We start from the raw sequence: 24,677 nt of genomic DNA on the forward strand, positions 1-24,677 counted from the left end.
TTTTCTACCCCTGCTTTACCGGCAGTGTCTGAACGCAACGTTTCACGTGACATCATCTGACGGCTGACAGGATGAACACTAACATGGCGGTGTGCATAGCTGTGATCGCGAAAGAGGTAATGATTGCGGTTCTATGTCACAGGTCTGATCTTTGTCTTCTGTTTTATAGATTTGCCTGATTCTTATAGACATCTGTAAGCACATGTGAGCTTTGTCTGAATGCTGTAAGGGCCAGCAGGTTCAAATGCACCAACATAGCTAACGTCAAACATTAGCACTGAGTAACATAGGCTGCCTGTGGTTACAGTTTCTACATCTTTCCTGAGCAAGTGAAACAAAGGTGATGACTTTAACGCGTTTTTTTTTTTTTTTTGTGCTTGTATACATTTTTAATGTATTTTTTCCCCAGAACTATCCGCTGTATATCCGCAGCGTTCCCACTCAAAATGAGCTGAAGTTTCACTACACAGTGCACACCTCTCTAGATGTGGTGGAAGAGAAAATCTCAGCTGTGGGCAAAGCCTTGGGAGACCAGAGAGAGCTGTACCTGGGTCTGCTCTACCCAACAGAAGACTATAAAGTGTATCCTTTATTTTCAGAGTAATTTCATTGATTTAGGCTGTTACAGTGGTCCAAGTACTTCTCCATCCATCCATCCATCCATCCATCCATTCTCTTCTCCAAGTACTCTTGATTAACTCAAGTTTCTTTCACTATGGTTAGACTATGATCTCACCTAAGACTAATGATCTTGTTACATTAGGGGGATACAAATATAAATAGACCATTACTCTTCGCGGTATACAGTACTGTGCAAATGTCTTTTTGATAGGAAAATGGGAAACGAGTGCAGAAATGCAGTATATGAGGCAAAAACAGAGTTTTTACAGCTCTAACAAGCTTGAAAGTCAGTATTTGGTATGACCACATTTATTCTTCAACACAGCCTGAACTGTCTTAGGCAGCCGCCTTCTCATTTCTTTAAGTAGTCTTCAGAAATAGTTCTCCAGGCTTCCTGAAGGACATTCAAAGCTTTTCTTTGGACGTTGGCTGCTTTTTGCTCTGTTATCTGTCAAGATGATCCCACACTGCTTCAATAATTTTAAGGTCTGGGCTCTGGGGAGGCCAATCCATGACTGACAGCATTCCATTGTGTGTTTTTTTCTATTCAGATATGCTTTTTTGCACTGGCAGTGTGTTTGGGATCATTGACATGTTGAAAAATGAAGCTGTTGCTAATCAGACTCTCTCCATTGCATTGTGGATCAAAATCTGTTGGTCTTTTTCTGCATTCATAATTCCATCAATTTTGACAAGATCCCCAACATCACTGACTGAAATGCAGCCCCAAACTATGACAGAGCCTCCACTGTGTTTTACAGATGGCTGTAGACACTCACTGTTCCAGCTCTCTCCTAACTTCATCTGAACATCTTGACAATTTAAACCAAAACTTGCGCCGTAAGACTTATTGTTGCTGATTTTCAGTCCAGTTTGTGTGTAATTTGCCATACCTCAGCCCCTTTTTTCCCTTTCATATTGCCAGTCCTTCTTTTATTACTCTACAAAATCATAAGTTGTCTCAGTTGAAATGTTTGGTCTCAATGTTTCCTGAAGAAAAAACCACAAGTATCCTTGACTTGTAAATTAGATACGGGTATGTGACCAACTCCAAAGTGAAATTTGTAATTGTTGTGGACTCATCAAATACGTCATTGCGGGATAATGAAATAAGAAGTGTAAGTTGAATTTGTCAGGTGTCTACATGTGTTCACTGATCCTGAATAGGTAGAATCATTTAACTATGTCGTCTGTATTCAAGCATCTTGGCCTGTTTGCCTCAGCTCAGTTGTTAAATGACATTCATATATGAATACATCGTGTGGCAGACTTCTTAGTTTTTTTTTTTTTTTTTAAATCCTCACATTCCAAACAAAATATGGAAACCGATATTTATGAGGTGCACACAGCTGCCCCAGCACTCCTTCAGCATTTCATCTCTTCATGACTGAACTTTTTGACAATTCTTTTGTTTCCAGATGTTCAGGAAATTACACAACTCATTTACTGACGTAATGTGTAACCCGTTCCACAATCCTGGGGACACCATTCAGTCCAAGTGAGTATATTCTTACATTGAAAGAATTTGACCCCATTTATTTAAACCCTGTTTAACCAACAATCAATGATCCTCCAGGACCTTCGATGGGATAGTTTCTGGAATGATGGTGCAAACTGCCTGATGTCTTTTTTACCCCATCTGCTGACCATCTATTGTACATAACGCCCTTTTATTTACTCATTTCTTTGATTTTGAAATGCGCAACTGCAATAAAAATTAAGTGTTGGACATCACTGTGTGTTATTTTACTACAAGTGGAACACCAGATCATTTTATTTATTCACATACATAGCAAAGAACTTAAGTTATACCATAAGGGGAAAACACTACATTGCAGGCAGCAACACAAAACATTCGTGTCAATTTGTAAAAACAGATGCAACTGCATAACATTTTGGAGGATTGTCCCATGCATTCACGGCAACATAAGTTTATAAAGCAACACCTCTGACTTATGCACATCTCACCTACATCACTGTGGTCATTTATGCACCTCTAATACTCAACTTGATAATGCATGAAAGCATTTGTTTAAAATTACTTCTGTCACTTTTATCCTCCATCTTCATGTATGCTGTGGGTAGAGCTAGCGCTGCTGAGGATAGTGCTGTCCACTCGACCCTGCCCCCAACTCCTCTGATGGCGGTGTGATAAGAAGCAGACATGGGTAACGTTTAGATGTCTGCTCATGGTAGTCCATGTGTCCCCACTGTCTTTTCCCCACCGGAGCTCCTCCGTAGTACGGGTGGGGTGTTTGATGCTGCGGCCTGTTCGACTGGTACCGGAACCGGCCTCGAGAGTTGTTATGGTATCGGGGGGGACGGTAGCCACGGCCTCTGCCTCTGGAGTGGGCGCCTCTGTGCCCTCCCCTGTCAGTGGTGCTGATGCCTGGCATGTTAGTCCTCTTGGGCATTACCTGGAAGGCGAAGGATGCCTTCATTATCGGTTAGGACTGATTAAGTTAAACACACATACTCGTTTAAGGCATGCACTTTAGTCACATTCAAGGCTGCTGGTGTTCCGTCTTCACTTCCAAACAGTAATCTGGGTTACATACAATACACAAGGCCAAATCTTATTTCCTAGTCTTAACCAGTTAAAATCTAATTTTCATTGTCCAGCCCATATCTTTCTTCTAAGCAAATCAAACATCCTTCACCTAATTGGATTCAATCTTAAAAGTCACTGAAGATAAGATTTCTAAAATTAAAGACAAAAGCTTTCTCTGCAGCCCTAATTAGAAACTCTCTCCCCCCAGAAGTTCTTGTTACTTGGAGATTTTAAAAGTCTGATAACAGTCAAGAACATAGTGTAAATTGCTAAATTAAAAAAAAAAAAAAAATACAAATTTAAGTGTGTTGCCATCTGAGATCATTCCCCCTCCTGGTGCTCCAAGCTGTGAGCACAACAAACGTGTCGAGTAGTAGTCCACCTCACCTTTAAGACCCTTCCTCTAAAAAGCGTCTCATGCAGTCCAATGGCACTCTGTACAGAGTCTCGATCAGAAAACTCAATGTAAGCAAAGCTGTGAGGAGTAGGACACAAGAGACCAAAAACACTAATTAAACATGGCTGTCAACATGCATGTTGTTGTATGCTATGAACAAACAATGCTAGGTTGCAAAAAAAAATTAAAAAATTATGCACAGATTGAACTGACCCCTTAGGATGGCCGGAGAACCTGTCACACAGGATGGTAACTCTGTTGACAGGACCACAGCCATTGAAGTGGATCTCCAACTCATCTGCAGTGGCTCCATAGTCTACCTGAGATTTGTTCAGTGTCAGATCAAAGCTTTGACCAAAACAACAACAAAAGCCAAAAAAAAAAAACCCCACGAAATATGCCTTACATTTCCAACATAGATCGACCTGTTGTCTGCATCTATCCGCTCCTCGGGAGTCATATTGTAAAAAGGTCCTGTGGAGGAAACAAAGACTTCATGCGCTGCTTTTGCACACGCAATACAAGGACAAACATCTACACAAGGAGTCATACTAGGCTAAATGAACAATGATTACATTCACCAGCACACCCATTTCTTTTATCATCTTTGACAATACACATCTCAGAGTCTGGCTTTCTCTGACTGCATCTCTGTTCTGAAGAGGAACCAAAAATGAGGATGGGGGGAGGGAGACAGGAATGAGGAGACGCACAGAGGCAGAAAATAGCCACAGGCAGCAAGGAGGACACTTCTGGTTCTCTGGGGCTCACTGCTTCGTCTCATTGGGCAGTGATGAGGCACAACACTTGAAACTACTGTGAAGCATCCCAGGTGTTGGCCAGATGGAGAAGAGTGTGGTTTCCTCACCTGCCTGGAGGCTGCAATGCTACACACCTGGCTAAAATACAATGTTGAGACTTCCTGTACCCATAACTGGTATTTAGCTGTACAACAAAGCATCGCTTGGCAGGTCAGGCGTGAGCTGTCTCACCAGACTGAGGGCTGCTGGTCAGGAGCTGCATGTCCACTGTGTCACACCTCTCCTCCTCCTTCAGTCTTTCTGACTCTTCTTCCATCTCCAGCTCCTGGACCCTGGCCTTGATGGCCAGCAGCTCCTGGGACACATGCATGAAAAATCAAAACTTAAAGCCCCTTTGGATTAAAGTAACACACTCAGAAGCTACCGATAGGTGGCAAATTAAAGAAAAACTTTTATACGGGTGCAGAAACATTTGAATCTGTTAGGGCTAGTAGTATAACTCAGACTTTTCTCCAACAGCATTATTAAAACAAAATTAGTTTTTTTTTTTATGTTCATCTATTGACTAAGATTAGAGACTTGGAGAACCTTTATAAAAAGGTACATTGATATCTTCTGAAGGCTAGTGGGCATATCATCTTAGTCCTGTTGGTTTAAATTTAATTGGGAACCTTTCCAGATTCACTGTGATCTGAAACTAGGCTCTCGCGTGCTTTCTGGATACTGTGACGTAAAGATACTGAATTTTTGTCTCCTATTCACCCAATATCTACTGCATATTTACAGAAAAATGAACTAATCTCCCTAGGAAAAAAAAATGTTAAAATTAAGTTGAGATTTCTGGGCAACAACATAACCTAATGGATCGTATGCTTGAAGTGCAGCATAAAACGTAGATATAACCACACTTAACCCGGACACACAATGCGCCTGACTGGCCCAGTATTTCACTCTGCGGGTTATCCTGGATGTGGCTCACTGCTGTTCTTCACATAACGTTTATCGGGGATAGCCTAGAATACGACACTGCGTTTGCGCTTGTTTGCCTAGCGTGACGAGCTTCATTTATTGCACTGCACCGACTTAGCGCACATGCAAACAAATAAACGTGGTCAAACCCCTCTTTTGTTCACCGCTAACACAATAACAGCCCATGCTCACCGGGTCCTCTGTGAATTGCTCTCCGATGGACTCGCCCTCGAGGTAGCCGTACTCCAGATGATTTTCCGCCATGCTTACTGCTCACACATAGCATCTGCAAAGCTGACTGCAGCTCGCCAAAACCGCCACAGGAAAAAATATCTCTCACAGGGAAGAACCCGGTGGATGGTCCGCAAACAAACGCGATTGCACAATACTAGGTAACCTAATAGATATCACCTGTGAGTGATCTGCATGACGCGCGCGACTGATTGACGGATGAGCGCACGTGAGAGCGGCTCTTCCTTTGTGAGGAGGATCTTCCTCTCAGTGGCGCACCTACTGTACATGGGGGCCATAGCTGCATCCCCCCCCCCACACACACCCCTCACAACAATTCACCCCCATGAGTGAACGGGTAAAATACAACTACAAAAAGCCTATAAAATGATAATATCTGCATTCAGTTAATGTAAATGGTGCAGATCTCATTCTTCATTAAACCGCATTTATTTGACACATTTGACATCACTAGAAGTTTCTAATAATGAACTAGCTAGACTCCCGTTTTAAAATACCAAACTTTGCAGCAGAAATAAATATGTTTACAGCCTGGTTTATTTCCCCTCATAACAGCTGTTATGTATAACTCACCCATTTAAATAGTGTTAAGGCTTAACCTCTTTGTGGTGTTGGCGGCTTTTGGAACTGCATTTATTTGTCGAAGCTTTCCTTTGCTTTTAATTCTATTTATAACCTGTCCATGAAGTCTGTGCTTAGTGAGTGAAATTCTAACATTCTTTTATTCCTAAGTTTTCACCTCTTAGCAGGTATATGCAAATGTGATGCACGCATACAGTCTAACCCCAGGAATGCACCAGGTGTGTGTTTGTGACATTGCATCTTTACCAAGTGAGTTAGCATTAGCTGATAATGTGCACTGTTGTACAGATATATTCACTAGAAGCATCAAAATGGTACCTGCAAACCAATGGCTGAGGTTGCACCCACTGGCCATCTTTTATGTACAATTAGGTAGGATTTTGACAATTACAGTTTTTTGTAGTTTTGCCTCTGTACACTGCTAAAGTGGATGTTGAATCAAACAATCAAGATGTGATTGAAGTGCAGACTTTTCAGATTTAATTCCAAAGTTTTCACAAATGTAAAGGAATTACAGCCATTTTTATACATATCCTCCAACCAAAAGTAATTATGCAAACTGACCTAGGTTTAAACGTAAGGATTGTTTTTAATACATGGATGAAAATCCTTTGCAGTGAATGACTGCCTGAAGTCTAGAACCCACGTACATCACCAACTGCTGTGTTTCCTCCCATGAGATGCTCTGATAGGCCTTTACTAAAGCCACCTTCAATTGCTGTTTGTTTGTGGGTCTCTGCATTTACTTTTGTCTTCAGTAACTGTAAATCAGGTGACTGACTTGGCCATTGAAGAATATCCCATTTCATCGCCTTGAGAAATTCTTTATTTGTTTTGCAGTACGCATTGGGTCATTAACCATTTGTACTGGGAATCTCTGTCTGATCAGTTTTGCAGCATTTGGCTGAATCAGAGAGTGCAGCCCTGAACACTTCACAGTTCATCTGCTGCTTCTAGCAGTTACATCATCTAATACACAAGTGACCTGGTTCCACTGGCAACTTTACATGCCCATGCCATAACATTACCTCCACCATGTTGGACAGATAATGTGGTATTAGATAGATAGATAGATAGATAGATAGATAGATCGATAGATAGATAGCTAGATAGATAGATAGATAGATAGATAGATAGATAGATAGATAGATAGATAGATAGATAGATAGATAGATAGATAGATAGATAGATAGATAGATAGATAGATAGATAGATAGATAGATAGATAGATAGATAGATAGATAGATAAACCCTCTGTATTTCCATTCATGAAGGTTTCTCTTGGTTGTAGACCTTGACAATTATAGGCCTTTCTCCTTTAGAGTGTTTTTGACTTGGCTACATGCTGTGAAAGAAACAAGTTTGTGATCATATGCTTTAGTTGTCTTCTGTTGTCTTCCACACCATTGTGCTGAGATGGCTGGTGCATTTTTTAAAGAATATGCCAGACTGTAGAGCTGCCCACTTTTGCCCACTAAAGTTTTTCTGTGTTAAGCACTTGGAATCAACTCCATATCTTTTATTTGCTTAATTTGTCATGAAATAACAGGGAACACCAGGCTATGAAATAGCTCATCAGTCCAATTTTCCAAGTACTTTGACCTTTTGAAAATGGGCAACTATTTATAAAAGGGGCTATAACTCCTAAAGAGATATTATTTTTTCTCTAGGGGTTATAAAATCCCTAGAAAAAAATCTGCATTTCAGTCACATCTTGGTGGTTTGACTTAAAATCCACTGTGGTAATGTACAGACACAAAACTACAAAAATTTGTCTTTGTCCCAAAACATATACTGCTCAAAAAATAAAGGGGACACTCAAATAACACATCCTAGATCTGAATGAATGAATTATTCTCATTGAATACTGAATACAACAAAAATCACACAAAAATCATCAATGGAAATCAAATTTATTAACCAATGGAGGCCTGGATTTGGAGTCACACACAAAATTAAAGTGGAAAAACACACTACAGGCTGATCCAACTTTGATGTAATGCCCTTAAAAACAAGTCAAAATGAGGCTCAGTATTGTGTGTGGCCTCCACGTGCCTGTATGACCTCCCTACAACGCCTGGGGCATGCTCCTGATGAGGTGGCGGATGGTCTCCTGAGGGATCTCCTCCCAGACCTGGACTAAAGCATCCGCCAACTCCTGGACAGTCTGTGGTGCAACGTGACGTTGGTGGATGGAGTGAGACATGATGTCCAGGATGTGCTCAATCAGATTCAGGTCTGGGGAACGGGTGGGCCAGTCCATAGCTTCAATGCCTTCATCTTGCAGGAACTGCTGACACACTCCAGCCACATGAGGTCTAGCATTGTCCTGCATTAGGAGGAACCCAGGGCCAACCGCACAAGCATATGGTCTCACAAGGGGTCTGAGGATCTCATCTCGGTACCTAATGGCAGTCATTCTACCTCTGGCGAGCACATAGAGGGCTGTGCGGCCCTCCAAAGAAATGCCACCCCACACCATTACTGACCCACTGCCAAACCGGTCATGCTGAAGGATGCTGCAGGCAGCAGATCGCTCTCCACGGCGTCTCCAGACTCTGTCACGTCTGTCACATGTGCTCAGTGTGAACCTGCTTTCATCTGTGAAGAGCACAGGACGCCAGTGGCGAATTTGCCAATCCTGGTGTTCTCTGGCAAATGCCAAGTGTCCTGCACGGTGTTGGCCTGTGAGCACAACCCCCATCTGTGGATGTTGGGCCCTCATACCATCCTCATGGAGTCTGTTTCTAACCGTTTGTGCAGACACATGCACATTTGTGGCCTGCTGGAGGTCTTTTTGCAGGGCTCTGGTAGTGCTCCTCCTGTTCCTCCTTGCACAAAGGCGGAGGTAGCAGTCCTGCTGCTGGGTTGTTGCCCTCCTACAGCCTCCTCCATGTCTCCTGGTGTACTGGCCTGTCTCCTGGTAGCGCCTCCAGCCTCTGGACACTACGCTGACAGACACAGCAAACCTTCTTGCCACAGCTCGCATTGATGTGCCATCCTGGATGATTTTTTATTTCTTCGGTGAAAAAGACCTCATCTGTTGACATCATTATGTTCAGGAACCACTCAGAAATAGTACACAGATTCTGACATGACAGCAATTAAAGATATGAGCTGAAAACAAAATAATATGAAAGGTGGGGAGAGGTTTTTTCAGTTTTGACAGGCACATATTAAGTGTGCCATTTGAAAATTGAGGAAATACAGAAAAGGTATCTGTTGTTTGCTTATCCCATTAACAGACAGTGACCTTTTCTCTCCCCTTTTCTCTGTTGTCCTCTCATTTTAAATCATGCTGCCAGACAGATCCTGTGTTCCAACTGTTTATTGAAGAAAAAAACTGAGCTGCACAGTGTCTTTTGTATCATATCCAGAGACATAAGGTTAATTTGAAATAGGTATAAATATCTCTCTTTCTGTGTTACCTCTGTGATAAACTTGCCTTTCTCTCGGAATTGGACAGGTGGAAGAAAAGGATCATGAGATTTTGTTTAAAAAAATTGACACCAGCAGGTGATCCACAAGAGTTAAACACTATAAAAAATGTAACAAGAAAACTAAGATTTAATCAAGATGTTACATTTATTTTAGTAGAAAAGCAATGGACAGTGCACAAGAGAGGTAAGAAGAGAGTGCAGGCAGGGTGGAGTGGGTGGAGACAAATGATTTGTGACAGGAGGATAGCAGCAGCAGTGAAAGGGAAGATTTAGAAGGTGGTAGCGAAACGTGCTTATGATGTGTGTTTTGGAAACGGTGTTACTAACAAAAAGTCAGGAGGTGGAGCTGGAGGTCGCACAGTTGAAGATGCTCAGATTTTCATTGGGAGTGACCAGGATGGACAAGATTAAAAATGAGTCTTGTAAGCACCATTTTGTAGAGTTTATAAATTTATAACTGATTTATGTCATATATTAGTTTCCTTTTGTGTTTCATATTTGTATAAGTAAGTTAAAGGGAAATGTATTTCATTTGTAACATTTGGATTTGAGAACATCTGTTAAGAAGATGTATTTTATGTGATTGAACTACAGAGGGCGCAATTCTGTTGTTAAGGCCCATGAAGAATAAAATGTTGTTGTATTTGAAGATGTAGAAGAATAAAGATGGCCGATGGAGCAACACGGTAGTTTTACCGTGCTGCGGCTGAATGTTGTCACACGCGTAAAACCGGCTCTGTATTGGTCATTCAAAGGAAGAGGTTAAATGGAAATTACAGAAGATCGAAAGAAACTATAGATTAGCCTCTACAATAAGTAAATAAGCAATACCGCGCTCAGCAAGAACGAGCCGAGACCGAGCCCAGCGACGTAACCACAACAACGGATCGTCATGGAATCACAAGCTACGAACTGGTAACTTGCCTAAATGAGCCAAGAGAAAAATACAAGACAACAAGGATGTTGTAGTCTTCACTAGATGGCACTTATTTGGAAAGCAAAGCATGCTTTGTGTCATGGACTACTTTATTCGATCTCTTGTTGATGAATGAAAAGAAAACAAGGCAAGATGGCGGATGACGAGTCACAAGAAACCAGAGAGCAAGAAAATGTCTGCGGTACTGAAAACGGCCAAAAGAGGGCGCCGAAATACACGGAAAAGGGCCTGGAGGACCTTTTACAGAGACAAATCGGTTCAAGAAGAGCAAAGCTTTCTCAGGTGACAGCGAAACTGAATAAAATAAGTGCTATGATGAAAATGATGACGCTGTAGATATTGTTGATGAACATTTAAATGAGTTTTCAAAACTCATAAGTGACTTTGTTCAAACAAATGAGAATGTTCTACAACTGCTGTCAGAGGAAGAGAAAGAGGCTGATCAGACATATTGGTATCAGCCCAAAAAGGAGCATTTCAGCAATTTTATGATGGATGCTGAGAAGTGGACAATCGGCGCAAGGCAGAAACAACAGGACGACGTGGGTCCAGATGACAGCGTGTCTTTGACAGGTGATTCAAGAGGGAAGCGTCCAGGATCCTGCGTGTCCAGGGTCGGGTCCAGCCGCTGTGGTTCAATCATATCATCATCATCATCTGCACGTCGCAAGGAACAAGCAGAAAGAGCTTCTCTGATGGCAAAGGCAGAGAAGTTAAAGGAGAAACAAGCTCTGGAGTTGGAAGAGCTGCAGTTAAAGGCAAGGAAGGAGCAGCTGGAAATTGAAACTCAAATTGCTGCTTCTACTGCAAAGATAAAGGTACTGGAGGAATGTGAGTATGAGGACAACGAAAAGAGAAGTGTAACTTATCGCCGTGCAGACTCATTTAGTGGTTTGCCCCCAGTTGGTGTCAACAGACAGTCGAACACTCACTTAAGTGGATCTCAGTACCAAGTTGCACAGGAGACTCCTTCTCAGAGGGTTGAAATGGACACAAAGGTTAATTTGTGTGAAGTAATGCTGAAACAGAATAGTATTACAGAGATGTTGGTTAAGCAACAAAGACTCACAAATTTACCTCAGAGAGATGTTCCCATTTTCAGTGGTGATCCCTTAGAATTCAAACCATTCCTTAGAGCCTTTGAACATACAATCAGTAGCAAGACAGATAATGATAATGACAAGATCTACTACCTTGAACAGTTCACAAGAGGTGAGCCTAGAGACTTAGTCAGAAGTTGCCAACACATGAGCCCACAAAAAGGCTACCATGAGGCAATGAAACTTTTACATTATCATTATGGCAATGACATCAAAATAGCGACAGCTTACCTGAAGAAGGCTGTAAGTTGGCCTCAGTTGAAAGCAGATGATACCAAAGGTCTTCATAGTTACTCACTGTTTCTAACTGGGTGTAATAATGCCATGCAAGATATTAACTACTTGGAGGAATTAGACAACCCCACAAATCTCAGGGTAATAGTTTCCAAGTTACCCTATAAGATGAGAGAAATGTGGAGAGTCTCAGCTTTCGACATCCAAGAAAACTCTGGAAGAAGAGCTAGGTTTTCAGATTTAGTGAAATTCCTGAACAGACAAGCTAAGATAGCATCAGATCCTTTATTTGGTGACATTAAAGATACCGATGACAAGTGCAAGCAATACTCAAAACCAGAGAAGACATTTAGACCAAAGGGCAGTGCGTTTGCCACTAGTGTGGCACCTGCAATAAATGAAAGGTTGCTAGATGCAAACAAAGGCACTGTGCGTCAGACATTAATGCCTTTCAAAGACCATGTGTGTATTGTGACAGAAATCACTCACTTGCCGACTGTCAGAAAATAAGAAAACTGCCTCACAAAGAGAGAGTAGAGTTCCTTAAAGGAAAAGGACTTTGCTTTTCATGCTTGAGCAAAGGGCACTTGAGTAAAGACTGCAAGAAACGATTGCTATGTGACTACTGTTTCAAAAGACATCCTAGTTTGCTCCACTATGACACGACAGAGGATGTAGCAGTAAATAACGAACCAAATGATGACACTGGAAGCTCAGATGTTGAAGCTCCCAGCCCTGTCCCCATCACAGGTGGCACATGTGGTGCTACTGGGGCCGGTAATAGCAGTCGAGTTTTGGCTATTGTGCCAGTTCATGTTAAGCTCAAGAAAAACAACAAGATAATTGACACTTATGCATTTTTGGACAATGGCAGCCAAGCAACTTTTTGCTCAGAGAAGCTTATGAGACAGCTTGGCATAGAAGGAAAGAAAACTCAAATCCTTCTCCGCACTATGGGTCAGAAAAGGTTGCAGCCAAGTTACATTGTTTCAGGTTTAGAAGTAAGTGGTGTAACAGAAAATGTGTATATTGACTTACCTGATACGTACACACATAAAGACATTCCAGTTTCAAAAGAGAGCATTCCTATGCAGACAGACTTAGTTAAGTGGCCGCACCTGCACAGAGCAGAACTGACTGAAATAGATGCAGATGTTGGACTCTTGATAGGAGCAAACGCTCACAAGGCAATGGAACCCTGGGAAATTATTCACAGCGTAGATGAGGGTCCATATGCAGTCCGTACAATCCTAGGTTGGGTTATAAACGGTCCTTTGAAAAGAAATGACTCAGAAAGTGAACAAAGTGTTTCGGTGAACCGCATATCAATGTCTGAGATTGAAACATTGTGTGTGAAACAGTTTAACCACGATTTTCCAGAAAAGGCTTCTGAAGAGCGTCATGAAATGTCACGAGAGGATGTGAAATTCATGGACTCTGTCAAGGATACAGTTAAAAAGGTGGAAGGACATTATTGTATAAGCCTACCTCTTAAAGATCAGTCTGTTAAACTACCCAACAACCGTGAGTTAGTTGTGCAGAGAGCAGAAAGCCTCAAAAGAAAAATGCTGAAGAGAAAAGACTTTCATAAAGAGTACACAGTGTTCATTTCTGAACTAATAGACAAGAAGTATGCTGTCCCTGTGTCAAATGAACAACTTGAACGTGATGATGGAAGACTGTGGTACATACCGCATCATGGCGTGTACCATCCACAGAAAAGAAAGCTCCGCGTTGTTTTTGACTGTGCTGCCTCGTTTCAGGGGAAGTCACTGAACGAGGAACTTTTACAAGGTCCTGATTTGACAAACACATTGGTTGGTGTTTTAACTCGCTTCAGACATGACTATATTGCTCTAATGTCAGATATTGAGGCGATGTATCATCAGGTAAAGGTCCCGCCCGAGGATACAGATATGCTTCGATTCCTCTGGTGGCCTGAGGGAAACCTGGATGAACCACTACAGGAGTTCAAAATGACTGTGCATTTGTTTGGTGCAACATCGTCACCAAGCTGTGCCAACTTTGCTTTAAAGAAAACAGCAGAGGATGCTTCAGATGAGGTGTCACCCATGGCCATTAGTGCAGTGCAGAATAACTTTTATGTAGACGATTGTCTTTTATCCGTGTCGAATGAAGATGAGGCCTGTGCTATGGTGAAGGAGCTAACAAAACTATGCGCAAGTGGAGGGTTTCATCTTACAAAATGGAATAGTAATAGCAGAGTTGTTCTTGCCTCTATTCCTGAAACAGAAAGAGCATCTGAAGTTAAGGCATTAGACCTCTGTCATGACAACCTTCCAGATGAGCGAGTCTTAGGAGTAAACTGGTGCATTGAAACAGACTCGTTCAAAATCAAAATCAATGAAAAACCAATGACACAAACTAGACGCGGCATTCTGTCGTTTGTGAGTTCAATCTATGATCCGTTAGGGTTTCTGTCCCCAGTTATTTTCCCAGCCAAAATGATTCTGCAGGAACTGTGTGGAAAGAGATTCTCATGGGATGAGGACATTCCAATTGACATGGCTAAGAAGTCACAACAGTGGCTGTTGGACTTGACAAAACTACAAGGATTTACAGTGGACAGGTGTTTTAAACCAGTTAGATTTGGAAATGTAACATCTGCACAACTGCATCTTTTTGCAGACGCGAGTGAGAGAGGGTATGGTGTTGTTGCATACCTTCGTGTCACAAATGAAAGAGGTGAAGCTCATTGCTCATTTTTGATTGGCAAATCACGAGTATCGCCTTTGAAGCAACTCACTATTCCTAGATTAGAGCTAACAGCGGCGGCTGTAGCTGTAAAATTGACAAAATGATGAGAGACGAGCTAAGAATGCCACTTGAGGAATCCACATTCTGGTCTGATAGCACCACAGTGTTGAGATACATTGCGAATGACAGTGTCAGATTTAAGACTTTTGTTGCAAACCGAGTTTCACTTATCAGAGATCACTCTAAGGTCAGTCAGTGGAGGTACATAAACTCTGAGTTGAACCCTGCTGACTACGCATCTAAGGGAATGAAAGCAAGTGATTTCCTGTCAAACAAAGCCTGGATTCAAGGTCCAGACTTTCTAGTAAAGGACAATAAACACTGGCCAGCGTCACCGATAATATCCTTGAACATTCATGATGATGCAGAAGTGAAAGTTATGAGTGTTGATGTTGATGTCATGCAAACTGATCCTATCAGTCAACTCATTTGTCACTACTCAGATTGGTACAGACTAAAAAAGGCCTTTGCCTGGATGCTGAGATTTAAACGGCTCCTCCAAGAGCTGTCACGTGAACGCAAATCCTTGTCAGCCAGCGATACTCAATGTCAAAAGAAAATGGCTAAGAAAGTGCAGAAATCAAACAAAGATGGTTATTTAACAGTCACAGAATTAGAAAATTCAGAGATGGAGATTGTTAAGTTTTGTCAAAAACAAAGTTACAAAGATGAGATCTTAACTCTACAGAAGGGTCAAAAGGTTAAAAGGACTAGTCACATTGTGAAACTAGATCCGGTGTTGAACAATGGTATTTTAAGGGTTGGTGGCAGGTTAGATAAGGCTGCTCTACCATCCAATGTGAAACACCCTGTGATACTTCATCAGGACCACCATGTGTCCACATTGATTCTCAGACATATTCATAAACAAACAGGTCATAGTGGCAGAAATTTTGTGCTGTCTAAACTGAGAGAAAAATATTGGATTCCAAAAGCTGATGCAGCTCTCAGGAAAATATTGTCAAAATGTGTACAGTGTAAAAAGCTGTCAGGTAAGCCTGGTGAACAGAGAATGGCAAACTTGCCACGAGACAGACTTGAAACCGACAAACCCCCTTTCACAAATGTAGGGATAGATTATTTTGGACCTTTTGAGGTTAAATGTGGCAGAAGCTATGTAAAAAGATACGGTGTTTTGTTTACATGCCTCACCACAAGAGCGATTCACCTAGAGGTCGCTCACTCACTTGAAGCAGACTCTTGTATTAATGCATTTAGAAGGTTTGTGGCCAGGAGAGGTCAAGTGTCTGTTATGAGGTCAGACAATGGTACAAACCTAGTAGGTGCTGAAAAGGAAATGCGCGAGGCAATCAAAGGTTGGAATGAGATTAAAATTGCTGAGTCACTTTTGCAGAAAGGTGTTACATGGACATTCAATCCACCAGCTGGATCTCATTTCGGTGGGATTTGGGAAAGGCAGATATGTTCTGTCAGAAGAATCCTTACCCAGCTACTGAGACAACAGACTCTTAATGATGAGCATCTTCACACTTTGTTTTGTGAAGTAGAGTCTATTATAAATGATAGACCCATTACAAGAGTTTCTAATGACCCAAATGATATAGAAGCATTAACCCCAAATCATTTGCTTCTCATGAAAAAACAACCTGTGTTGCCACCTGGTTTATTTCAAAAGGAGGATTTGTACTCAAAAAGACGATGGCGTCAGGTCCAATACTTGTCTGATATTTTTTGGAAACGTTGGACCAAGAGTATCTACCACTTTACAAGAGAGACAGAAATGGTTAAATGTGAAAAGAAACCTAAAACCTGGTGATGTTGTTCTTATAGTGGATGATAGTGCACCAAGAGGTTCATGGTTAATGGGAAAGGTTGAAAAGGCAATTTGTGATTCAAATGGTCATGTGAGAAGAGTTTTGGTTAAGACAAAAAGCAGTGTTTTGGAAAGACCAGTGGACAAATTGTGTCTTTTACTGGAAATGGATGAGTGATGTGTTTTTGTTTAAAGCCATTGTGTTATGATGTTGTTTACAGTTAAGAGTACTGGTACAGTAACAAAAGAGTTTGAAAATGTTGCTTATGTAATTTTGGTAATTGTCATGCCTCAGCAAGAACAATTAGGGGCCGGAATGTAAGCACCATTTTGTAGAGTTTATAAATTTATAACTGATTTATGTCATATATTAGTTTCCTTTTGTGTTTCATATTTGTATAAGTAAGTTAAAGGGAAATGTATTTCATTTGTAACATTGGATTTGAGAAATCTGTAAGAAGATGTATTTTATGTGATGAACTACAGAGGGCGCAATTCTGTTGTTAAGGCCCATGAAGAATAAAATGTTGTTGTATTTGAAGATGTAGAAGAATAAAGATGGCCGATGGAGCAAACACGTAGTTTTACCGTGCTGCGGCTGAATGTTGTCACACGCGTAAAACCGGCTCTGTATTGGTCATTCAAAGGAAGAGGTTAAATGGAAATTACAGAAGATCGAAAGAAACTATAGATTAGCCTCTACAGTCTATCAGAGAGACAGCTCAGGTTGAGAGGTTTGGAGACAAAGTTAGAGGCAAGGCTGAGATAAACCATCTCAGATGTGCAGGACAGGATTGTGGATATATTGGATAACAGATATTGAATATGGAGCTGTCAGGCAGGAGGAAAAGAGGAAGTCTTCAAAGAAGATTCATGGATGTAGTGAAGGAGGACATGCAGAGGGTTGGTGTGATAGAGGAGGATGCTGGGGATAAGGTGAGATGGGGGCAGATAATCTGCTGTGGTGAACCCTAAAGGGAGCAGCTGAAAGAAGAAGACTGTAGTAGAACACGTGTCTGTAATATGAGGCCACAGTTGTTTACAATGTTTTGTGTGCCACTGTTGTAATATCCTTGTATCATGTTCATGGTATGTCTAATGTAATGATACATTCAAGTGCGAATAATAATTTTGTGTTAATAATTATTTAACAACAATGGATAATTTTCCTTTTCTGGGGATGTCATCTTAGAATATTCCCACATTTGAAAAAGACAAGAGAGAATGATAATGAATACTTCATTTCATGTTTTAATTACACAGTTACATTGTTCAACACAGACAATAACCTGAATTAGAATGTTTTACAGCTTCACACATCCACAGAGCGAACAGTTAAAGAGCGGTATTAGCAACAGGGAGGAAAGCATGCAAGAAATAAATACAAATCAGAATTGAATTCTTCTGGCACAGTTTACTTCATCTAAAAATGGCAACAGGACCGTTTGAAGAGGGAAATTAAACAAAAGGACAAAGATCTTCAAGCGCCATCCTTCCTACAGAAACATGTTTTTCTGTAATAATGTATTGCACATTACAGTATAGAATGCTTCCCTACACATATAAAACCATAAACCTTTATTCAGTTTATGCAAAGATTAAAAACAAGACCATCCTGAGCCATGGCTTTTGGGAAAACAAGTGCTGTATCCACTGTTTGCCACCTTAGCTTTCTACCGTAGCTATAAATTGGAGCCTGTTTCACAGGAAGGACGAGTCAGCATCACATCTGATGAGCTTTGAAGCTTCACTGGTTGGGGTTGGGAGGAAAAAAATGCCAACCTGCTAATTTTCGTCTTCTCTAAACATGTGTTTTGCCCATATCATGTACATAGTTAAACAATGTGTTTGTAGACCCTTGGATGGTATTCACAACAGCAGAGCCCTTATGCATTTGCCATATATAATATCTTCACAGAGGAAAGTAAATGACACCACAGCACTAATGCACTAATTGCATTTGTTTCATTACCCAGCTGATTCTTCTGTATCCTACTGTCCAATGAAACCAAGAAGAGTGAAGAACAATTTGCTCTTTCCTGTGTAGATTTGGACTGCAGCCTCACATCCCCCACAATCAATCAAGCTGACGTTCTCTACTGCTGGGACATAACACAAAAAATCTGAACCAAAGTGAAATTTAACTGAGATGGTTGTAGCTTTTGGTTGTGTTTTGGTCATTTATAATGGTCTATTGGGTTTGGCTTTGTTTAGTTTATCCGAGGGCTTACTCGAAGACATGGAGGCACACACAGAGCGCGCTTGAAAGTCGAATGGAACTGCCAACCAACACAATGTTGTCTGGATGTGGATATTGTAGAAAAACATGGTACTGTACTGCAAAAAAGCTGCTGCTACATACTGTGAATCAATGTGCCACTGTACGCTGCCTGGGATGTTTCATTAAAGCTCTGAAGGTTTCAAGTAGTTTGTACAGAGACATAAAGAAAAAAAAAGATATTCTTAAAAAAACACACAACCATATGCACACAAGTACACACACACAAACACACCATGCATTCATTTTTTTTATCTCTGCAAGGCTTTGTGACTGTAAGAACACGCAATTAGCAGGCTGTTTGAAAAGAGAGGCTTCTATTGTTTTTACAGAAGCACTTTTCAGTATGTAGACAACAAGCGCTTTGATTGCTTGAATAATAATTCTACACATCTGAAACTCAGCCGGTTCGTTGAGCGCGGTCTTCACTCCTGGGCTCTGAGCGTGTGCATTTCAGACGCTTTGGTTAACTGGTGTAGCCAAGCTCTAACCTTATTACATCTGGTCTGCTAATTCACACCATATCAGAACCAACTATGGCAATGCAGGAGTACTTTGGTCTGTGCTTTTATTGGTTTTGGACAACAAATGGCATGTCATGGTCAATTCTCTGTTCGGTTTGGTAATATGCAGGTCTGACTGCATGTGCACCTGTTTCTAAATTCCAGCAGTATCAGTTTTGCTAGTGGGATGTGTTTTAAAAAAAAAACAGTAAGGTGTGATAGGCATGAACAGATTTAAACATTATGAGTAAAGACAGTTCCTCTCAACTCTTTTGCTTTCATGATAACTTTTGAAGCAGCTTGTGTGTGTGTGTGTCCATGTCTGCTCTCAACCCGGCTTTTCAAAGTCCAGGTCAACCTCTCCTGGTGGTTAGCTGTATGGTCACAGGAGGTAGCTAGTGTGAGGGGAGGGTTGTGAGCAGTGGTTTGTGGTAGTAGTGGAGGAATTCGACATTGGGGGAAAGGAACAAGTTACAAAAAAAAGAGAAAAGGCTGAGGTCAGCGCCTTAACATGGTAATTCTAACACACATACATAAATGCTACACACAGATGCAGGGGTACCTTGCAGCTTATGTCATTTGAAATATGGTCTCAGATGGTCCAAAAAAAAAAAAAAAAAATCCAAACGAATAAAAAGCAACAAAGAGTTTTTGTTTTTCCATGCCCTCACTGCAAAAACAAAGTTACCTTTTTTTTCCCCTTTTGGTCCAAGTGAAGAAGGCCAAACATGTAGGCTACACAATGATCAATACAAAATACGCACACACATTTTGTCAAGGCCTTGTGACTGTTTAGTATTCTCGTGTTTACCATAGGTTATTGCTGGAGCATGTGGGAAAGCCTGGAAAAAACAGAGTGAAGGAAGTAATGCTACTCTCTTGGCCTGGAATTAAAGACCTGTCCCCAGTCAGCAGCTTATGCTCACACGGTATCTTTGCAAAGGAACAAGAGTCAGCTAGGCATTAAGAGCAACATTTTAAAGATTGGGTATCAAATTAGATTTGACATGTACTGTAGCTTAACACTGGCATATCACTTAATCCGGCACCATGGGAGAAACAAACACTCTTAACCACATACGCACAGATTGATAAGGCCCAAGAGAGAGGATCACTACAGGGGCGCTTTGAGCTAAATGGCTGGTAAGAAACGGAGCACTTGACGTGATGCGTCAAGTTTTGACATTTCCAAAAATTAGTGCGAGTGAGAAAAAAAAGAATCTAATTGAGTTACCACTGAGCCTTTCTATTAATACACACTGTTGAGTCACCTACTGCGGGATGCAGAGCTATTTTACCACTGTTGCCAACAGTCTCCTCCACTCAGGGTCACGTGACACTTTGATTTGAGTGAAAATTGAAAAGGTCTTTAACTTGTATGAGAGAAAAAAAATAAGTAGTTGATCAATTTGAGAAACAAATGTACTGTGAAAAAAAAAAATTCTGGACATTAAACTTTAAAGGTTTCTGATATTTGGCAAACACATTTTTGGACCTCTTTAAATACTATGTACATTCACATTAAGTTACTGATGTTACTTTAAATATATTTATATGTATCTATATTATATGACACCCTATGGGCAGTTGCTGAGGTTCCATTCAGTAGCTGAATTCTCTTCATATTGCACCTCCGTCCTCTCACTGTCTTACAATGCGAGCAATACAAAATATTCTACAAGAGGGGTTTTCATCTCATTAATATAGATTCAACAAATCAAACAATAAGTACAATGCGGGGCTTCCTCTCATAAACAAGCGTCCTTGCTCTGTCTTCACTGCTCAACCCAAACTTAAAGGAGGAAAGTGAAAGGTAACAAAACTAAAACAAAAGTCCATCTTTCTGGATATACACAAGGGCAGCACATGTGGACATCAGCAACAAGAGACATTATTGAAAAATGAAAAGAGGAACAATATCTACAAGTGGGTTCAGCCCCACCCTTGTGACTGCTTTGTGGCTCTGTCCAAAGCCAGCTGAGGGGTAGGGCAGTCTTGAGTCAAGTAGTGGGGGAAGAGCGTAGAAGGGAGGAGTGGGGTGAGGGGAGGTAGAAAGAGAGAGGAGAACAAAGTCTACACCGCCCTTTTTTTAGGCTCTTTCTTGTGTTTATCATGCTTTGGAAAAGGAGGGAGTGAATGTAAAGGTAAGAGCAATTCCTTGAAAGAGCTCCTCACTGTGGAGCTTTAATACAAAAAAAAGAAAGAGAGAAAAAAAAAAAGACGACTTGCAAACAATCCTTCCGTGTGTCTCCGTAATTTGTAATGCCTTCTTGGACAATGTTTTCAAGCTTGTGTTGAGGTTTTTTTTTTTTTTTGGCAGCTTCTTTGCCATGTATACATCATCATCATCTCCTTTGAGGCTGTGTAGCTTTTTTCTTTCCTCTTTGTCTTTGTCCTCTCTACCATTTACAACAAAAAACCATACTGTTGCAGGGTTTCCATCCATTTCATTAAGTCTTTCCTGTAGGTAACTTCAGAGCATTGTCCATATTCACTAGTCTGGGCCATCACTGAGGAATCGCTGCACTTTTATCCAGACCGCAGAAGGCAGCTGCAAATCAAAGCAGGTCACAGTTTTCTGTCTCTGGGTCCCGTTTTGCAGCTCCTCTGCAGCCCGGCCTTCTCAGAGCTGGCTTATCTGCTGAGGAGGTGATGTTGCTTTGCGTTTGGTTACAAGAAGAGTGCTTCTCTTTATCGCTTACTTACTCACTTTGGCAGTGTAATACAAAGGTTTGGATCATGTTATTTTTCATCTTTGAAATCATTTGGGTTCATAATGGTGCAGAGAGGTGAGTCCGGTGTAGATTTTCTTGGCTCGCTAGCAAGGTAGTTAGCAGTTCAAAATTAAGTTATTTTCATATCATTACTGTTATCATCATAATCAGCATCATCACTATTATTCTTTATTTAGAATATTTGGACTTCTCTTTGTTTTCCCTTAAAGCCAGAAAGAAACATTTAATAAATACTAAGCTGTGTTTCTGAGGAATTAATCGCATCCCAACTTTTACCCCTTCCCTCATACAGTTGAAAATAAAAAGAAAGGTATTGTGTTCCTTGCCTTTCTTCAATAGCACACTAGAAAAAGTGCCACATCAGGGAACTGTTTGGACTGTTAGTGCACATCTCAGGGCTGGGTGCTGTTATCTCATTGGTGCTAAATTAAAGGGAAATCCTATCCAAGTGCTAATCGGCCTAGTCATCCCGCCCCCCATCGATGCTGCCTTATAACAGCCCTTACTGTGGACATTATTTACCATGCTTACATTACTGAGGGCAAATCTTCAAGTCAAAGCTCATGTTCTCAGCAAACACATCTGATATGTTTCTTCATCAGAGAAAGGAGACACTGCACTCGTCATGCTTTACACTACATTAAACCCCAGACCAGAATCTTTGTATCCGTGACTGTAAAAGAGAAAGTATTCTGGGGGAAGGTCGGGAAATAAGTCCACCATCAGGTAATGAGTAAATGTTAAAGATTGAGGGAAATAAGAGCTGAAGGACGGGGAGGGAGCAGTTTGCGATGAAGATTCCTCAGTTTGGTTTCGTGTGGAGTGTGAGCACTATCACTTCAGTATGCAGGGAAGGGACAAAGGTCAGACGTCAGCGAGAGGTGGCGTCCAATAGTGCGGGGGTGGCTGGAGTTGTGGAGCGAGAGGCACTGCTGGAACTGCTCTCTTTGGGGCTGGCAGAAACGCTTCCACTGCCGCTACCGGCCCCTCCCGCAATACTGCTCTGGGCTGCGAGTGACAGGGGTCCTGGAGGAGTGCCCTCAGAGTGAGTGGGGGGCGCGCTGGAGGAGGAGGAAGGGGTTCCTAGAGGGACACTGCTGCCCCCTGGCAGCCCCTGTAGGCCTTGACCACAGACATGGTGGTGCTTCTCCCAGTCTTTGTGTTGGCAGAAGGAGCCACAGTAGCGAGCTGTGTTGCAGCCGCTGCACGTCTCGCTGGCTTTCCTCCCACAATTCCAGCAGCTCTGTTGAGACAGTAGGGAGAGAGTAGGTTGATAAAAATAAGTCTACTTTCTATCCAAGGATAGCAGAGTTTTTACTTCCTAACTGTATTCCTGTACAAAATTTCCTGCATTTTTTAAAAACAATTTGTTGTTGCATTGTACATGTTGAAACCTAAACTAAGTCACATTTATAATCAAGTTTGTGTGTGTCGTCTGCAATTTGTCTGTTATTCTTTGCATGGGGATTTGATGTTATGGATTAATTCTTGGGCCAAGGCCACTGGTTTGTGTTACCAGCAGGTGGTGGTCAACTGCTCAGTAATGGCCTCAGCCTGGCACCCTGCTCCAACCATCTGGGTCTGTCTGCTTTTATTTACACAGACAACTGGACTGCTTCTGCAGTGATGATGACAACATGCTGCTGCACCAGACCAAGAGAAGCCAGCTGCGTGGATTACACAATATAAGATAAGGGGAATAGAGCAAAGAGTAATGGATGGATCAAAGGGAAAAGAAGCCGATGAGCGAGTGAGAAATTAAAGATCCAGTGAGAGGAGGATGAGGCAGTATGTTGATGGGGGGTCTGTGATACTCACTTCACTGGAGTCTTCCTGCTGGTTGATGACTGTTAGCGCATCCTCAGAGGCTTGCCTCTTGGCTTCAGCCAGTGCCCTCTCCATTTTAGAGCGCTCAGCAGAAATCATCTCATGAGCTTTCCTCTCAGCGTCTGACACTGCTTTCTGCAGCTCCGACATCGCCTGTCGCTTCACCTCATTCACTGCCTCCTCTGAGAGAGAAAGAAAGACAGAAAGAGGAAGAGAGAGAGAGGTGTTAGTGCTTATGGCCATCATTTCATCCAGCCTGCTCTGTCTGTCATCCTTTATTAAGGCTCTTTAAGCTGCCATCTTGTTGTATCGCGGCAAACAGATGTACATCATCCAAGATTTAAAACTTCATGCCAGAAAAGTGAAAAAGCAGCCAGACTTCAATAATTTATTCAAACATGTCTGGTCACAATAAATTTCAGTGCTGACAACAGCAGATGTCACCAACTTGGCTGTTCATCAAGCCCCCTGAACGAATTGTCATCTTGTCATGAGAACAGTTTTACCAGAAACTGACAGAGTTTACAGTAAAGGGTGAATAATTTCCCCAGCAGTCGACAGACACGTCTCCACTGGAGGACTTCCTACAATGTAGACTTCATCACATGCTCTTTTGTTTTTCCAGCACACGTCCACTGTATGAGTAAGGAGGCTTTGTTTTTATAACAGGCAGGTGGGTAGACTCCTTTCCAGATGGCAGTCTAAAATAGAAACTTCCTGTAGTTCCTTCTCAGTAAGAAGCCAAAGTGATTACATTTTGTGGTCTTTTATTACTGGCCTCACAGCGCACAACATGTTTTCCCGCAGGACTTTATCTGCTTCAGAAATAGGTTGCCAAAAACATGCTATTTAGTATTCAAATGCTAATGTGGTATGGTGTGATGACGAGATATGAATTCCTCTAACTTGTTTTGTACCATCAATGGTGGCAACATTTT

At 41.6% G+C, this 24,677-nt stretch overlaps 3 protein-coding genes across 3 annotated transcripts in view; 1 reads left to right on the top strand and 2 right to left on the bottom strand.

Annotated features, from left to right (window-relative positions):
- The first annotated feature begins 30 nt into the window (after positions 1 to 30).
- trappc2l (trafficking protein particle complex subunit 2L) lies at positions 31 to 2,350 on the top strand. The gene is made up of 5 exons (XM_030721188.1): positions 31 to 116; positions 410 to 582; positions 1,652 to 1,739; positions 2,040 to 2,119; positions 2,198 to 2,350. Exons 1-5 carry the CDS (start codon positions 72 to 74, stop codon positions 2,241 to 2,243), a joined length of 432 nt encoding a protein of 143 aa, XP_030577048.1. The 5' UTR covers positions 31 to 71; the 3' UTR covers positions 2,244 to 2,350.
- A 101-nt stretch (positions 2,351 to 2,451) lies between these two features.
- pabpn1l (PABPN1 like, cytoplasmic) lies at positions 2,452 to 5,783 on the bottom strand. The gene is made up of 6 exons (XM_030721176.1): positions 5,492 to 5,783; positions 4,562 to 4,685; positions 3,976 to 4,043; positions 3,783 to 3,889; positions 3,560 to 3,647; positions 2,452 to 3,038 (listed from the first exon to the last, which is right to left on the bottom strand). The coding sequence occupies exons 1-6, from the start codon at positions 5,561 to 5,563 to the stop codon at positions 2,709 to 2,711; spliced, it is 789 nt and encodes a 262-aa protein (XP_030577036.1). The 5' UTR covers positions 5,564 to 5,783; the 3' UTR covers positions 2,452 to 2,708.
- Positions 5,784 to 22,783: 17,000 nt separating this feature from the next.
- The window catches only part of cbfa2t3 (CBFA2/RUNX1 partner transcriptional co-repressor 3), a 37,134-nt gene continuing 35,240 nt past the window's right edge, over positions 22,784 to 24,677 (bottom strand). The window contains 2 exon segments of the mRNA XM_030720393.1: positions 22,784 to 23,155; positions 23,731 to 23,921. Coding sequence (XP_030576253.1) covers positions 22,784 to 23,155; positions 23,731 to 23,921 — 563 coding nt within the window.

The sequence above is a fragment of the Archocentrus centrarchus genome, chromosome 3, assembly GCF_007364275.1.
Source record: "Archocentrus centrarchus isolate MPI-CPG fArcCen1 chromosome 3, fArcCen1, whole genome shotgun sequence".
Classification (NCBI taxonomy): domain Eukaryota; kingdom Metazoa; phylum Chordata; class Actinopteri; order Cichliformes; family Cichlidae; genus Archocentrus; species Archocentrus centrarchus.

Excerpts from the sequence above, each read along its gene's own strand:
- trappc2l (XM_030721188.1), top strand. The coding sequence starts at position 72 with ATGAACACTAACATGGCGGTGTGCATAGCTGTGATCGCGAAAGAG. Across the intron at positions 583-1,651 it reads CCAACAGAAGACTATAAAGT|ATACGGGTATGTGACCAACT; the intron begins GTATCCTTTATT and ends CTTGTAAATTAG. Across the intron at positions 2,120-2,197 it reads GGGGACACCATTCAGTCCAA|GACCTTCGATGGGATAGTTT; the intron begins GTGAGTATATTC and ends ATGATCCTCCAG.
- pabpn1l (XM_030721176.1), bottom strand. The coding sequence starts at position 5,563 with ATGGCGGAAAATCATCTGGAGTACGGCTACCTCGAGGGCGAGTCCATC. Across the intron at positions 4,044-4,561 it reads GACCAGCAGCCCTCAGTCTG|GACCTTTTTACAATATGACT; the intron begins GTGAGACAGCTC and ends TTTCCTCCACAG. Across the intron at positions 3,648-3,782 it reads TTCTCCGGCCATCCTAAGGG|CTTTGCTTACATTGAGTTTT; the intron begins GTCAGTTCAATC and ends TACTCCTCACAG.